The 16724-nt window shown below is 37.8% G+C and overlaps 2 protein-coding genes across 2 annotated transcripts; both read left to right on the top strand.

Annotated features, from left to right (window-relative positions):
* The first annotated feature begins 1059 nt into the window (after positions 1–1059).
* Positions 1060–4712, top strand: lin7c (lin-7 homolog C (C. elegans)). Its single transcript, XM_034873106.1, has 5 exons — positions 1060–1293; positions 2068–2186; positions 2360–2431; positions 2591–2800; positions 3995–4712. The coding sequence occupies exons 1-5, from the start codon at positions 1257–1259 to the stop codon at positions 4160–4162; spliced, it is 606 nt and encodes a 201-aa protein (XP_034728997.1). The 5' UTR covers positions 1060–1256; the 3' UTR covers positions 4163–4712.
* Positions 4713–12096: 7384 nt separating this feature from the next.
* On the top strand, positions 12097–15171 carry rplp2l (ribosomal protein, large P2, like). Its single transcript, XM_034868966.1, has 5 exons — positions 12097–12215; positions 13378–13501; positions 13606–13654; positions 13981–14073; positions 15061–15171. The coding sequence occupies exons 2-5, from the start codon at positions 13379–13381 to the stop codon at positions 15135–15137; spliced, it is 342 nt and encodes a 113-aa protein (XP_034724857.1). The 5' UTR covers positions 12097–12215; position 13378; the 3' UTR covers positions 15138–15171.
* The last annotated feature ends 1553 nt before the right edge of the window (positions 15172–16724 follow it).

The raw sequence follows: 16724 nt of genomic DNA, 5'->3' as shown, positions 1-16724 counted from the left end.
TGCTGCTGCTCCACTAAATGAGGGTCCTAAATTTAAGTGTGTTGTGCCTCTGGCCACACCCCAATTGGTGATGTCAAAGCAGGTGTATTTCATCCGCTGTCAAAGGCGAAAGTGTCATCACCAACCAGGGTGTGGTGAGAGGTGAATCATGCTTGAAAGTTTCAGCCCACAAGGAGCAGTGCAGCAGTTTTTTTTTTTTTGCAGACTTCTCTAGTTGTGCTGCAGTCAACCAGTAGAGGCCAGCAGACAGACCATTCCTCCTAAGTGTCGGCAAAAAGCCAAAGAAGCTTGTGATGGTCACCAATAAAAAAAATGTTATATCGCTTGAGCTCTGAGCATCCATGTAGTTTAAGCACTGCTGTTAAATTAATGATGCACTAGCCAACAGATGAATGCTGAATTTGTGTTGTTAAATAGTGATAGAGAATCTTTGACACAAGGCACCAAAAGATTACCCATCTCCATATTCCATGTCAACATTAACCAGAACTTACAAAACACACACATATCCCTAAAGTTAAACCTGAATCATTGTAGTATCAAACATTTAGTATGGGAATTGACTCCAGAAACGAATTATGCACCAAGGCACTAGAGGTGGAAGAAGGAAGGATCCTCAAGAATGGAAATAACTTCCATCCGCTCTACATTAAGTCATGGATGATTTTGTGATATTTATTGGTATGTGTGATGTATTACACTTTCGATATGTGCATAAGGTAGCCTATTACAGTTTTGTTTACATTTTTTGTGAACAAAAAATGCAATATATACAGACTATATGGACGAATGCAATGACCAAACCAGCAAATAACAAGGAAAAAAACACACACAAATTTAGTCAAATCAGACAGAGAATCATTAACACATTTCTTAAAAATGTAAACATGTCAACATTAAAAGAAGGCAATGTATAACGTCTATTCGTCGTAGCATAAGCCTACACAAGGTATTACATACATTCTTAATTACGTATGTATTGTTTGGAAATTTAAAAGAAGACTGAATTACACTTGTTATGGAAGAGGCCTTTAGTGTTTGCTCAATAGCATACAGGAACTATGGAAAACAACATGATTGTTTTGGTGGGGTATACACTTTACGAGGGTTACGTGAACGCACCGGCTAACTTGGGTAATCTGATTTATCGTCTCGGTTAAGCGCACGTAGCTAACGTTAGCCAGGATTACCATTTTTAGTTTTCTATCTCTACCGTTTAATATCCATCTGACGTCAAATAGCCACCCATTTCAAGAATGGCATCGCTTGGGGAGCCCGTGCGGTTGGAAAGAGGTAACGTTAATTGGCTAGCTAGCGTTAGCTTAATAATATTTGTTGTGATCCATGGAGATATTAAACTAGCTTAGCTAGCGTTAGCCAAATAGAGCTGGTGAGAGATTTTGTCAGAATAGTTTGCTGTTTAGTTGGCCAAGGTTGCATTAACGATTTTTTTGCTGATAGCAAGACATCTTTAGGGGTTCGACTAACCGTGTAACGTTATATTCTAGGCACCAAACGAAAGTAACGCACCATTGTTTTACTTGGCTTGCTAACTAGCTAGCTAACTAGCTATTAGTGACAACAAACAGTGGTAAGCTGAGCTATCTTGTTTGTTAAAAGCTCAACGTAGCGTTAGCTATGTAATTGAGGTTTCAGACACTTTGTTGCATCATCTGGATCATCACAAGCAGCGAGGATGAACAGGAGGAAACATTAAAATTACAGACTATTTGCCAACCTCAGTCTTCCTTCAACAAAATGCTGACATTAGTTTCGGCTGTGTCTGCTAATGCTCAAGCCCACCACACATAATGTTTACTTAGCTAGGCTAGAGAAACGCGCAAGTAAATAGATGTAAAACAATCTCTTCGCTATTGGGTAACGTTACACCAAAATGTTAAAAGTAAGGTAATGATCTAGATAATTAGAATCAGTTACAAGAATTACTATTTGGCTTCCATAACGTTAGCGATGACATTTACAGATATCAAGAGTGTGTGTGTGTGTGTGTGTGTGTGTGTGTGTGTGTGTGTGTGTGTGTGTGTGTGTGTGTGTGTCTCTTGACAGATATAAACCGTGCTGTTGAACTGCTTGATAAACTCCAGAGGACAGGGGAAGTGCCTCCCCAGAAGCTGCAGGCGCTGCAGAGGGTCTTACAGAGTGAATTCTGTAACGCTGTCAGAGAAGTGAGACACTTTGTCTTTGGTTTTCCTAAAACACTTAATTGTGTGAGATGGCATTAGTTCACTGTTCTCCTTGGTGACATAAGTGTTTAAAACAGGGTTTGGTTGGATCATTTGAAAATGGGGACAGGTCTTGCTGGGATGCTAGAAAATATTGTCCAACAATTTCTCTTCAGGTTTATGAACATGTGTATGAAACCGTGGACATCAACAGCAGTCCGGAGGTCAGGGCCAACGCCACAGCCAAGGTAGACCAAGTCAATTGCCATATAATACAAAAGTATATTTTTAGTAATCTTAATTTTAGACTATTGGTTTCTTAAAAGCGTTTTGGTTGAACACTTTACATTGCGTGTTGTGTGCAGTAAACACAGTGTATTTGCAATCACGCTTTGTGTATTTTGAAGGCTACTGTGGCAGCTTTTGCCGCAAGTGAGGGACACTCACATCCACGTGTCGTGGAACTGCCCAAGACAGAAGAAGGCCTGGGTTTCAACATAATGGGTGGAAAGGAGCAAAACTCCCCTATATACATCTCCCGGATCATCCCAGGTGGCATCGCTGACCGACATGGAGGACTTAAGAGAGGCGACCAGCTTCTCTCTGTTAATGGGGTGGTACGTTCAATTCACAGACTCAAGACTTACTACGGGATGTTAAATGTGAAGCTTTACTAGGACTATCTACTACTAACGCGTACTTCAGTTGGAGTTTTTGTAAAATCTGCTTTATTATCCACTTAGTGAAAAAACTAAACACTTGACGATAGGGACAGATGAACAATTTAAAACCTCTCAAATTCACTTCTACACTTCAAATTTGCCTCAAAGGGTTTACAATCTGTACATCTTATGACACCCTCAGTTTTCATGTTTAGTATGATTGCCCTCAAGGAGGACAGAGGTGGCTCCCAAAATCAGGCAACAGAGAATGTTTTTAACATCATGATGATGATGGTGATGATGAGATTAGTGATTTTCAAAAGTCATATCCTCTTGCACACTCAGTTAGCACAAAGCAGCTATCAGAAGAACTACATCTTAAAGGTACCCCGTGGAGATTTTCAGTAGTGTTATGGAGCAATGTTTTTAAAAGTTGATCCTTGATATGTCAGTAGGCACACCTGAGCATTACATCATGCAAGTAGGTGATGCTTACTGAGTCCTGCTGATGATTAATTGCTATTCCACTGGTCAACAGTTGGTGGTTGTAAGAAGTGTAGCCAATAAATGTAGCAATGCACAAACAAAGGCAACAGAGAGGACTGCTAGCAAGCAAATATGGATGTAAACAATGTAGATGTCAAAGTCTTCTGAAAACTGGATCTAAGAAAGTTTTATGAGGAAGGAAAATTCACTCAACACATGCATTAGGCTTCAAGGATACACACGTCTTACAAGAAACTATAAATGTAAACTTAGTTTTTTGTTTAAAAAAACAAAAAAAAGACCAAAGTTTAAGGCTTTTTCGGCAGATGTGCTTAGTTAGTTTAACATTCCAGGACCAGCCTAAGACAGTCATCCAATTGATTTTGTTTATTGCTCAGTTTGCTCCTCATTAGAATTTCCAAATTAAAAACTGTTATATGGTAAGTTGAAACTGGCAGCCAAACCTAATGTTGGAATTAAGTTCACTCAAATATCTATAAAGCACTAAGGTTATTATTTCATCCATAGATTACGACATACCTTGTTCATTATCAAGTGCCCACACAATATTGCTTTTTAGATTAAAACCTAAACAAATATAGACTTTACTACTTAAACCTCTTTGTGATAAAATCTTACACTACATTTCTGTGTCTTTTCCAGAGTGTGGAAGGTGAGCACCACGAGAAAGCTGTGGAACTCCTCAAAGCAGCGCAGGGCACAGTGAAGCTGGTTGTAAGGTACACCCCCAAAGTCCTAGAGGAAATGGAGTCACGCTTTGAGAAAATGAGGTCGGCAAAGCGCCGGCAACAGAACAACTACCCCCAGTAGGATTTTTTTTTTAGTTTTGGTGCTCTGCTCCCATGTCTCTCCTCCTATAGCCTTCTGGCTATTTGTTCTGGTCTCTTTATTTTCCTGTCCCGAAAAGCTTAACAAACACAAAAAATTAGTTTTAGTTTCTTTTCACACATACTGTTCATTGTGCTTCTACCCGTTTCTGTAGCATTTTTAATATTCACCATTATTACACTGGACGCTACAACTCTAGACAAACACTATAATGATCATGATTGTCAGTGTAGGTGGTCGCTCACACTTGTGCATTATTTTTGAATTGACAATTTGAATGCAACTATGAGTGCTTTTGAGACCAATTACACAATTCCTTTGACTGGAAAGGTAGTGTTTTTAATTTTATCACAGCAGCCAAGTGCCTCAGGGCAAACACAGTTATCTCATGTACTGTTTTCACCGTTATATTTTCCTTTTTAATGGTTTAAAAGTCAAGTACTGTTAATTAAATGCTTTTTGCAGGAATAACTGCTTTGCATCTGTTGTCAAATTGGATGTAAATACATGGTAGACTTATGTAAAACCCTTTTTAATAGTGCAAACTTAAAGGTGCAGTTTTATTTTGGTAACACTCTACAGGCATGTGTGCAGAAGGGAAGCTTAAGAGGAGTTTTAATAAGTTAAAGGGGTATTTCACCGCTGAAAAGACAGAAAATGTATTTTTGGTTCATGTGGTGGAAAGACGACTCCCAGAATGCACTTGCTTTGCTTCCCCACTAGTCCATACCCAAGCCACGCCTACCGAAAACAGACATAATACCCAGTCAAGTCAACTCAAATGTGTTTTATTGTTATTTCAATCATATACTGTACACAAAATGTTTCACCATTGCGCAAGTGGTGATACACATTTAAAATGCACATGAACAACATTTTATAAAAACAACATACGAAACAGGCTACATTTCGTGCACACACATTGTAGGCTCCGTAAAGTTCATCTAACACATTGGAAGCGTTAGGGCTTGGTATAAACACTAAGTACAGACAGCCGGGAATTTGCATGGAATGTAGAATGGTTGTTTAACAGTCACAAACTCCACCAGCGGTGAGCAGTTAGTTGCATTTCTGCACCAGTCCGTGTCCGTGTTAACACAGCCCACCTCCACGAGTCTGACCCGGCGACAGAGCAGCTGCTCTATCTGCTCGGAAGGCTAGCAGGCCTGGTATCTGGATAGTCCGGTACACTGTGGTTCAGCCATGCAGTTTCTGAACTCACGTTTGGGAGTTTAGTTGAAGTTTGATGTAGTCCACTTTGTTGTCTAATGAGCGGACATTTGCAAGCAGGCTTAGGTGCTGGTCTCTGTAGCAGGCAAAGTTTGTGTAGTGTGTCGAGGATTCTATCTGTAATAAAGTATCCTGCATATTTTCTGATCTGTACTTATGTACCCCGTAGGGACACGTGTGCGGTAGTTTGAATGCACATAATTGTAAGTTTGCTGCTGAAAAGAGAACCTCTGTTAGCAACGCCTAGTTTCAAGATGGCTGACACTCAACTCGCACCGGCTAGTGCTGTCCCAAACGCTATGGGGTGTTGAAAACATGCAAAACTAGCTGGCTGTAGTCCAAAGCCTCTGGGCAAAAGGGCCTCCAGTGATGCTAAATTACTTTTTTTCCAGACCTACAATAAAGAGATGTCTCGTCTCAGGGGGACATGAGGGAAGGAAGCACACTCATTCAAAAATTGTACCGTGTTTCTACTGATACAAAGCTTAATGCTTATCGGTGAAGTATCCCTTTTAAAAAGAGATGGTTGTATGTTAGATAATAAGGGAAAAGAGGGAGGCTTACCTTTTTCTTTTCTTTTTATGTCTTACCACACTATAAAAAGCTCAGCAGGTACTGTAAGTGATGTAATGGGGTCTCAGCAACTTTTGAACTAAATTCCTGCCTCCGCAGAGACTTACATTTCTACTTTTATCAAAATAATGAACCTTCATAAGCAAAGACCTTGCTGTCAGCACAACATGAGATGAAACCTTTTCAGGTTCTGATTAATTTGTCTTGACATAAATCAGGAATGTACTATATGTCATGTTTTTCCTTTTTTCCAGGTAGAGTACTTGAGATGAGAAGTCACTTACAATTTGTCTTTGATCTTTGCTATAAAAAAAATGGTGTTTGAAACATTCAGTAAAAATTTAAAATAAGGAAAAACAAGATATGTATATTAAACAATCTCTTTAGGTCACTATAATGTCTAAGGTAATATGTTGTCATTGTGATTTGATGAATGAAATAGCAAATGTTGATATCATGGCTAATATTCAGTATATGTTCTACTTCATATTTTGACTTTACAAAGCGTTTAGGGGATGGTGCTTAATTTTTTTATACAGTTTTTAACATTTTGTTAAACAATGTCTTGCAAGCCAAAAGTTTGTCCTATTTGAAACATTTACTTCATTTTAACTTTTTAATCCTGGTGGTCCATTCATCTTTAAAGGCTTTGCATTAAAGACAAAAGAAATGACACTGGTGCTGTGATAAAATGTATAGAAAAATGTCTTGAAATTTGAATAACCATTTCATTTTTTGATGCTTGCACTCCATTCACAGACAAGAGTACGCCGACATGTTAATGGCACCCCTGTACTCTGTAATGGATGTAATATACAAACTGCACAATATGGTACAATAAGAATGATAATGACAAACATTTTGTTGCCGAATACTGCCAAACACTCATCTGTTGTGATATGCGTTTTTTAAGCAGGCTAATGTCGAACAGTGTCAATCAACCCCAGTTAACTTATGTGGGATTTCCTCTTACATTAACAACACTACAAACAAGGCTTTTATAGTTTTTAGGTGTTTGCAGAATGCATGTTTAGCTATTGTATGGCTATTCCTACATGTGGAATATGAATTCTTTATTCCTGATTGAAAAGCCTAAACCCTACCCTTATGTCTACATGTAACATGTCAATCAAACAAGTCTGTAAGTCATGGTTTTCTTTAAAATATTTAAATATTCAAACAAAAAAAGAGTATTTGAAAAATGTTCTTGCTTTCCCATCAAGGGTAATGAATTTTAATATAAATGAATCTGTTTAATGTGCCAGGGTGGGACAACAATATATCCCCAGCACAAATTTAATTTTAGAGATTTTTTCACAAAAGTGTTTTGTTTCCATGGTAGATGCAGTAACATGTAAATAGCATAATGTGCACTAGCCTTTGGCTGACGAAGCCATCTTATTGTCCAGTTTCAGGATCAACACATCACACCATTAAGGCCGGAAGGCAGTAACAATGAAGGTAGATGTATGTAAACTGTAGAGGTAAATAGATGGTGGATAAAGTAAGAGAAACAATGGCAGTGTATGAAAGCAGGAAACCTTTGCCTTCAGTGCAGCGTCAGTCTTCTTCACTGTTTGTCCTCTGATGTTGAACCGTTCTTTAGAAACAAATTCCTGTTAATGCACTGTAGTGTTAAATAGATATCCAGTTGAGTCATGACTAGTCTATATCTTTGACGTTCCACTTCCAGGATTGCTCCAGTGCTAAAGGAAATTTTTGATTTTCCGTTTCCTTTCACTTTCTTTGTTTTTAAAGTTGGTGGATTAATGAGCACCATTGATAACTGCTCCTCAGAGCTTTGCATGGGAAATTGAGACTAGCTAGACTATCTGTCAAATCTGAGACTATTTTGCATCGGCTAGTTTAGCGCAGATTATGGCAATTCTGATTGGTTTAAAGAAATGCCATTAAACCAGGGCACGTTTTCCTCCCATCCCTGGATGCTGTGTGGAGTAGCCAGCGCGCTTTGGAGGAGGGTCTGGCAAAGCGTGACTGACATAACAATGTCTAATTAATTAGCTAAACAGTTTGTGTGACCATTGCATCTTTAATAAGGTCAATGGTTGCCTGTGTAGCTGCTTTTGTGATGTTGCTTTTTCACTCTGTGTTTTTGTTACGTTATCCACCATCTCGTAACATAAATAATGATCAATAAGGACAGCTTTCTATGATATCAATTCATCCAGCAAATTAGAAACAGCTTATTCAAAAGTATTGAGATCCATAGGTACTTTTTCAGCATAAAATAAATTAAATTGTTTTTTTCCTAAATATGCCTTTGTGCTGCACGTCACTAAATGCCCTGACCTGCATCAGCAAGTCCTAAAAGAAATATTGTCAATACAAAGTAATACAGTTTTTTTCCACAACAAGGTGAGTGTAAGCCGTAATGAAAATAATTTATTTAATTATTGGAACTAAAAATGAAGTTTGCTTACAAACTTGCAAACAAATCCCTCTTTGGCTTCTTACTTTTGTTTGTTACAGTCTCTACATGAAGTCAGTTGGTACTTAAAGTCTGCTGTTCCTTTAAATGTAACATAAACCTGCAGGATTATCTTCACTCAAGTCAGTGGAAGGTATCTTTATCGACTTGTGTGTTACTTTGATATTGCTTTAAATATTGCAAGACAAAAATGATACATGATGACCACATAGCTCCTTTGTATTTTAGTGTGTGTTCTCCCTGTAGTTACTCCTTAAGAAAAATACAGAATTTTGGGACAAAGTATAAAATAAAACACACAGTACTGAAAAAACTGAATGCAAACAAATTATCTATGCAAGGTCAGTAAACAACTTTGGGAATATCCTGTAATGGTGCAAAAATAGTTATTTTACTGCCGAATGTTATTGGAATTTACTGTTCGAAGGCTTGGTGTGGCCAAATGTCTCACACATGGGAGTTACATAATCTAAGGAGACATTTACAATGTTTGTTATTGTCACATTCTCACATTGATAACCATCAAGTAGTTACAATGGCATTTTCCAGTTTTGCTATCTAGTTAATGATTGTCAGGAGGATACATGTAGAAGAATAGGCTTATGTGAAAGTGGTTAGAAATAGGCTAATTTGAGCATACTTTTGTTTTGAGGCAGAAAGTTTGGCAGAAGAGTCGGGGTGTACATAAAAATGGAAATGTCTTAATATAATGTATAGTTTGTCTCTTGTGTTTTATCCGACATTAGCTAGCTAAAGCTTAGTAAATCAGGAAAAAAAATGTACTGAGACTTTGTTTTGCACAGTCACACTCTCCACTGAATGTCACTGACCATTGTCTTAGTTGCAAAATTTGTGAAGTACCCTTCAACTTTCTACCCATTTTCCTTGTCTATATATTGGAATGGTCAATAAGAGTATTTTTTATAATAGCTTTCTTTTGATATTTTTCTCAAATTTTTATAAGTGGATTTCCTAAAAACAAATACCAGGAATAATAATTGGTACTTCCATTTTGATTGTGTACAAGGGCCATATTAGCGAAGCTTCTCCGAACAGCAGCGCTGATGTAGGACAGATCTCTTGACTGTATGAACTTACAGACTGTCCTACATCGGCACTTCTTTTCTGAGATCTGAACTGATTTCTCTTTTCATTCTAGTACCAAGACCAAACTTGCAACATTTGTGAAACCTTTGATAATGTTTTAAAATGTTTGTTTGTGCTTGTTTAGGATTACCTGTGTTACCTGTGTTCTTTTGTGTTACATAATTTACTGTGTTACACTGATGTGGAATGTAACATGTTGTGATGTAGATCAAAATAATAGTCGGACTGGAGGCTAAATAAACAGTGCTTACATTTTGAAAGGTCTCCTTGAACGTATTTGACATCTTTATGAATGATCTATTTTAGTTTTGAGCTCAATAACATTGGGAACAACCATCAACGGCAGTCAAAACAGTAGTGAGAGAACACATCCTAATCAAAACAATAAGATGTTTAAGGGCACGTCTCTTATCATTCAGTTAAGGTTTTGTTCTAAACATGTAAGACTTGTCTGTGACAGATGCTGAATAAAAGTCTTCACTCTTTATAATTATTGTCATGCCTAACACATACTGTATGTGGTAGACGTTTTATGGAAATTCAGCATCAAGAGAATGCACACAGGGAGTTCTTTTTTGATGTAGAGGGAAATGTAACATTTTTGCTGTGAACTACTGTTGGAGGAATGAACCCAGAGTGAACTTGAATTCTCAACTATTAATAACAGTTTATTTTCTGACACATCTAACACATATTTGACGTTCTCTGCAGCAGCCACACAAATAAATGTTTTCACTTCCACTTTAATGCTCCTCTGTCAATGATTTGCCCTAATTAAATGAAAAGCAGGAAACTACTTCAGCGAAGGAAATTGAAACTTGATGAAAGCATCATTGCAGTCCCATCTTAATGGATGTGACAGTTGGACTTTAAATGAGAGTATTTTCTAAATAAAAAGGTTACATTTTTCTCTTAACTTAATTGTGTCATAACAATGAATTGTATTAATGTGTGCTAACACTAGAGGACACCTTCAGTTATACAGGGATGGACTAAGAAGTTTCTTACTTTTTCTATCATGCCCTACTGCATGTTTTGCATTAGTTCCAGTTTCCTCCATGGAAATTCCTTCCTTTCATGAGTCCATGGGGCAATTGTGTGATTACTCCACATTTTACTTGTGATATTTTGTGATTAAATTCTGAATCTGCAACGTTCCCGGTCGGTAAATGTAGTAGGCTACAATGTCACAATGAGTGCCCGGTATATATTCCTTAGAGCTGGTTTACACTACAGCTTGAGACCCAGAGCACAGCGGCTGGATTCTCATGCCGTGGATGCAATCATGGCAGAGTCACGTGAGGACAGTTCACTTTGACTTCTCCGGCTTCCAAAGTAAAATCTTTCTTTAACTCTCTAAAACCCACCTGAGAGCGAGCCAGCAGCATGCAGCGGCAGCAGGGACCGTCAACGAAACAGAGGCCGAACTGGATCAAGAACCAAATCAACAGCAGGAGCAGACAAGGAAGAAGAAATGGATGCAAGGGCATGACTTTGGGTTCAACTTTGGAGAGTTTGAGATCTCTACTTTTGAAAATTAAAATTTTGAGAATATCAAACACTTAATTTTCTAGAATCTGGTGATTTTTTCTGCATCAATTTATGATTTACATTTCTTTAATTATGTCAAGGAAATTATAATAGGATATTATGGGGGGGTTGCACTGGCTAATTTTGATTACTGGAGGGTTGTATCCCCCCATTTTGTTTTTAAGAATCAGCTGTCAGTGCTGGAAGGTGATTAGCAAAATAAGATAACTTTGCACATCACAAAAGCTCTTATTGTGCCACAAAGTAGATAATCAATTTAAAGAAAAATACAGTGAACCGATCCAGTGTATTCTCTAATGTGAATGTTACAGGTATGTCTGTGAGAAAATCCTTTCTACACAGATTTTGGTGCAGTCAAATCTGTAAAGACCCAAAAGACGGAGACACAATCTTGGAGAGATAAAACATGAAGATATCAGAAGATGCAAAATCAGAATGCTGGCTAAAGTAAGTTAAAGTTTAATGTACCCATTTTATTGGTTTATTTGACAGTGAATTCATTGCATTTTTTGCAAGTACAAATGTCATAGAATACACTTTTAACATTGCTGCATAGTTATAAAAACAATACATAAATATGACAATACTTTTGAATAAATAGACATGAATACAATGACTGTACAAATAAACTGAAGAGGTCAACATTTATGTACAAAAAGGAGGTTTCCAACTATCTATCTTGGAAGATTATAGTTAAACATACAAATAAACAACTCTTGAATTTCACTGCTTTATGATTTTGGTGTTTTGCATAGCGTCCACAGACTGTTGGTTTTCTTTTCAGCTTTCTTTTTTCAGATATTATGCATGGAAAAGTTTAGTAGGGGTTTACAATAAACTTAAGTTCATAAATGCACAGTAAAATATCAGCAGGTTCTATACTAATATTGAATTTTTTTGCAGTGTCGTTAACATTCACAGTTACACTTGCAGGTTGAAATGGAGAAACCAGCAGCTCTGTAAAGTTTACATGACACTCCGTAACAGCAGGCAGCGATTTACCCTTTTCTGTCTTTTATTGGACACGAAGAAGAAGCGAGGTTTCTTTCGCTTGCGTTCCGTGACGTAACTTCCTTTCTGTCCGTGCTAACCTCGAAGTGAACACGCGTTCGCCGTCTAGCTCAAGTGAGTGTCTTTTTATGATATTGTAAAATGTATTAATCACCTGGAAAGTACACGTGAAACCTAAATAAATAAGTAAACTTCCAACACAAGTAGCTGAAAATCCTCAAAGTGCGGATTTTTTGTTACATGAATAATTTTTCTGCGCTGCAACGTCAGTGGTGGCTAAGGTAGCCAGCTAATGTTAACGGGACTGAATAGCGCGCCACCACATGGGTGTAAAACTAGTTATATTTACTATTATCCTATTTGAAACCATTTGTGTAAAAGTAAATTCCCCTATTTTCACCACAGGGACTGAATACTTCCTTAAAATAGACTTCTCGCCGCTAACTCAAAGACCCAATAGATGTAGAGATTTGGTGCATAGCCATCCAGCTAAAATATTAGCTAGTTCACCCTGCATACTTTAAGACAACCACCCTAAACCGCTCACCCTGCCTTGCTAATTCAATTAAAACACGTATTATAATCTTGTAAATGTATGCGATACATTTAGACAAATGCAAGTCAGCTATGTTTCACTCTACTAAATAAGATTAGAACGCAATTAAATAAAGTATTAAGATAAACAGCCAGTGAGAACTTTTTTTGTAACGTTACGAACAGAGTAAGGTTATTTGTGACTGAGATTAATTTCAAATGTATTTTAAAATCAGATGTGACCATCTAGAAATGAGAGGGAAATGTTTTTTTTTGCCGATACAGACTAGAATTTGAATTATCTTTGATCAGTTGTGAAACATGTAATACATTTGAGCCTGTTTAGACAATTTGTAAACTGAAAGATGAAAAAAGATCAGATTAGAAATGTCTTTTGCTCTCAAAAACTAATGCTCATTATGGGATTTTGCTAAGAGGTACCTCCAATTAATAACTTTCTTTAGCAACTTTCATGCAATAAATGTTTACTTAATCCCTTTAGAGGAAAACATTTTAATTTGCTTCTCAAGTGCTTAAAGTACAGGCAGAGTACATTTATAGTTAATGTTTATCTTGACTGTTTTAATTTAAGAAGACATTGTGGTGAGGTTTCTTTTCATTTAGAAAATTTCAAAATGTATTGAAAGGTGGCTAAATGTGTACAAGTCATGTATTTGAGTTTCTGGTCTGTGATTAACACACCTACTCACAATTTTGAAAGCCTTCTTGGTTATTTTTGCAGGATGCGTTACGTAGCTGCTTACCTGCTCGCCTCCCTGGGTGGAAATGGCAACCCTCAGGCCAACGACATCAAGAAGATCCTGGAAAGTGTCGGCATTGAGGCCGATAGCACACGCCTGGAGAAGGTACAGAGCTCTCTGCACTTTGTGTTTCTGATGCTGTGGCAGCTGTTCTTCTACCGACTCCTAGAATTGCCTTGGTGATATGCACACTTGATTTCTCTCAACAGGTCATTACTGAGCTCACGGGCAAGAATGTGGAGGAGGTGATCGCCACAGGTGAGGGGTTTGTCGCTGTGTTTAGTGAAGACATTTTTATTTTAGCTGTAACTCAGGACAGTTTTTTGTAGCAAAAGGATGTATAGCAGGCGGAGGCAATTGGTGTTACAATTAATTTCAATTAGCTATAACCATAAAATCAATGAAACGTGTTCCCAATTTGATACCAGAAACAGACTTTTTAAACTGTCTGAGTATTACTAACTAAATTACAAAATTATATCTAATGATAGCAACATACCATGTCTGACCTCAATCTTGTTTCAGGCCTCTGCATGTTAATGTAATCACTTGTGCTTAATTTGTTCCAACTCGTGTCTCCTCAGGTTACGGTAAACTGGCCAGCGTACCAGCGGGTGGTGCTGTAGCCGTTGCCAGCTCTGCAGCCCCTGGCTCAGGTGGAGCTGCTGCCCCGGCAGGTGAGCTTTGCAGCTTAGCGCCTTGTTTGTCAGCATCACTTGGCACATGGTGCCTTTGCTTTCACCTTGTATGTTAATGGGATTACCTGCCGCCAAATCGGTTAGTCAGTCCTCATTAGTTTTTCATGGAATTAAATTTGACAAATTACATAATTTAAGCCTGACAGGATGTACCTGGTTGGTACTTGTCATGTAGGTAGGGATGTAACGGGTCACCGAACTCACAGATCGATCAATTTTCAAATCCGTCCCAGAAAGGGGGGAATTTAAATGACTTGTAAAAGATTTAATATCATTAACTTTCAACAATAGTTACTACTTTCCCCAGTAAATTGCGTTAAACAAAAAAAATATGAGAAATGCGTATTGGACAATAACTTTGAATGTAACACAAGGTTGAAAACATTGACCAGTGCTAGTTTGTGTATTTGAGGTGGTTGTACGTCCCGGTGTTGGGATTCTCTACGGTGAAATACAAACACACTTTACAACGTTTATCTAGCTACTAGCTAACGGTAGGCTAACATTACCCAATATCAGGTGTAATGTTAGTGTTAACTAGCGTGACATGCGATGCTTCTGTTTCCTGTAACGTCTGTTTTGGAACATCAGAAAGCAGCTCAGACATTTAAGTGGAACCAAAATAGTTGTCAGATACCGCTCGTTAAAGCACCGGTCACATGAAGTGAAAATTGTGTTGCCTGTATCTTTTCACCACAACCCTTCATAGAGATTTATCAGCTTTCTTTGAGTAAAAGTGACAGTAAAACTGCATTTAAAACACACTCTTGGGGTTAAACTTGGCAATTGAGCCGCGGTTCACATGCATTCCGAATCCTAAATGTTGATCTGTAAAGGCCTTTACAGATTTCAATTTGGAGAAACTTGTCAATATGCATATTTGTATGGAAAAGTACGTAGAGAGTTTAGCTGTTCATAGATGTTATGGTAACTGTAGCAGGGAATAATAAGTGTTTTGTTTTGCAGCTGAGGAGAAGAAGGAAGAGAAGAAAGAGGAGTCTGAGGAGTCCGATGACGACATGGGATTCGGCCTGTTCGACTAAACTTTTTCAAAATTTGAATAAAATTTATAAAAAAGACTTAAATATTTTTGTATTTAAGTTTGTTTTTCACTACAGAATGACCTAGTAAATCAAATGTTACTTGACATTACGAGGGTAGAAAAACAGGTGATGAAAACTGAGATACCTAAAAAAATTAAAAAGCATCCACTTATATCACTAATGTTTTAAATGTGTAGAAGTCAAACGGGATTTTGATGGAATATTCACATTCAGTATTAGGAGCAGTAATTGTGCTGTAGAACACAACTAATGCAGCTAGCCGACTCATAATTACTGTGACGCTTCCCGGTGATTGACAGATTGCTCTGTTGTGTTTTGCACCGTAATCATCAGCAATCAGTGAAATTGAACAGCAAAGACAAACGTTCACACATAGTAAGTTTTAATTTGGTCATACCATGTTACTTAATGCTTTTAGTCCATGTGGTTCAAGGGTCAACATGGATATCCAGGATTTACAACAGCATCAAAACTGGTCAACGGATGAGTAATCTGAATAACAAGTGTGAATTACTGTAGCAACATCAGACCATCAACCAGATTTTAAAAATGATGTACAGTTTGAAATCGCTTATTACATATGGCAGAAGACTGCAGTCAGAATATGAACTTCCCGACTTCAAATGTGTTGGGCGGGGCTAAATCCTGCTGGCATGCAGGCTAGCAGGATGCCGAACCTGCTGGAGATTGTCTCAGAATCAGTATGACATCCGGGTGTTTTGGCATACAGCAGATTTTGCTTTTATTTGCATTCTGCCTGCTGCATGTTACATTGTTTGCCAAATCAGTACACACTGCTAATAAAGAAGGCAATTTCACAAACGGCCTGTCTCCATGGATGAAGGGAGACGTACAATAACAGATGAGGAGACAGTTCTGCCTCAAGTTTTCCCCCCCTGCCTAGGTCAGGAAGTTACAGACACATAATTACCATAGACGGGTAAAGAAGAAAAGAAGGATAATTATACATACACTCACTCAAATCACATTCATACACACAAACACATCTTATAGTCATAAAAACGGAAACTGCAGTAACAACGCACACAAACACGTGATAAGATGCTCTTTGACCCAGACAGTCACAGATGAAAGTACTTCATGTGATCTGGGGTACCTATAACGTGACTTGTTATGTAGGTGAGAATAGTTGTAAATAATGCAATAGCCTCTTAACACATGCTGCAGCGGAGTGACAAAGGACCTTATTTGGTACATTCTTTATCATGTATGTCCAGCATGAGTTTAAATACTCCTTCAGGAAGACAGGAACGTTAGAATTGGGATGGCACTAAGCAGCACCACATTATGGTTAAACTACTTTTTAATCCTAGATGTCCTTGATCAATATTTCATTAAATGCTTCTGTGTACTGTAAGTCATCAAAGTCTTCTGAACTTATTCAGGTTTCCAGAGTCCTCCTGAGTTTTTCCATAACACAGCATAAAGCTAAAGTGCCTCCCTATGTATGAACCTGCCAGAATTTGATTTATGTATACAGTGGGTACGGAAAGTATTCAGACCCCTTTAAATTTTTCACTCTTTGTTTCATTGCAGCCATTTTCC

This window comes from Etheostoma cragini, chromosome 1, assembly GCF_013103735.1.
Source record: "Etheostoma cragini isolate CJK2018 chromosome 1, CSU_Ecrag_1.0, whole genome shotgun sequence".
Lineage (NCBI taxonomy): Eukaryota > Metazoa > Chordata > Actinopteri > Perciformes > Percidae > Etheostoma > Etheostoma cragini.
This window is presented reverse-complemented; position numbering and strand designations above follow the sequence as displayed.

Excerpts from the sequence above, each read along its gene's own strand:
- lin7c (XM_034873106.1), top strand. The coding sequence starts at position 1,257 with ATGGCATCGCTTGGGGAGCCCGTGCGGTTGGAAAGAG. Across the intron at positions 2,187-2,359 it reads TCTGTAACGCTGTCAGAGAA|GTTTATGAACATGTGTATGA; the intron begins GTGAGACACTTT and ends ATTTCTCTTCAG. Across the intron at positions 2,801-3,994 it reads TTCTCTCTGTTAATGGGGTG|AGTGTGGAAGGTGAGCACCA; the intron begins GTACGTTCAATT and ends TGTCTTTTCCAG.
- rplp2l (XM_034868966.1), top strand. The coding sequence starts at position 13,379 with ATGCGTTACGTAGCTGCTTACCTGCTCGCCTCCCTGGGTGGAAATGGC. Across the intron at positions 13,502-13,605 it reads ATAGCACACGCCTGGAGAAG|GTCATTACTGAGCTCACGGG; the intron begins GTACAGAGCTCT and ends TTCTCTCAACAG. Across the intron at positions 13,655-13,980 it reads GGAGGAGGTGATCGCCACAG|GTTACGGTAAACTGGCCAGC; the intron begins GTGAGGGGTTTG and ends GTGTCTCCTCAG.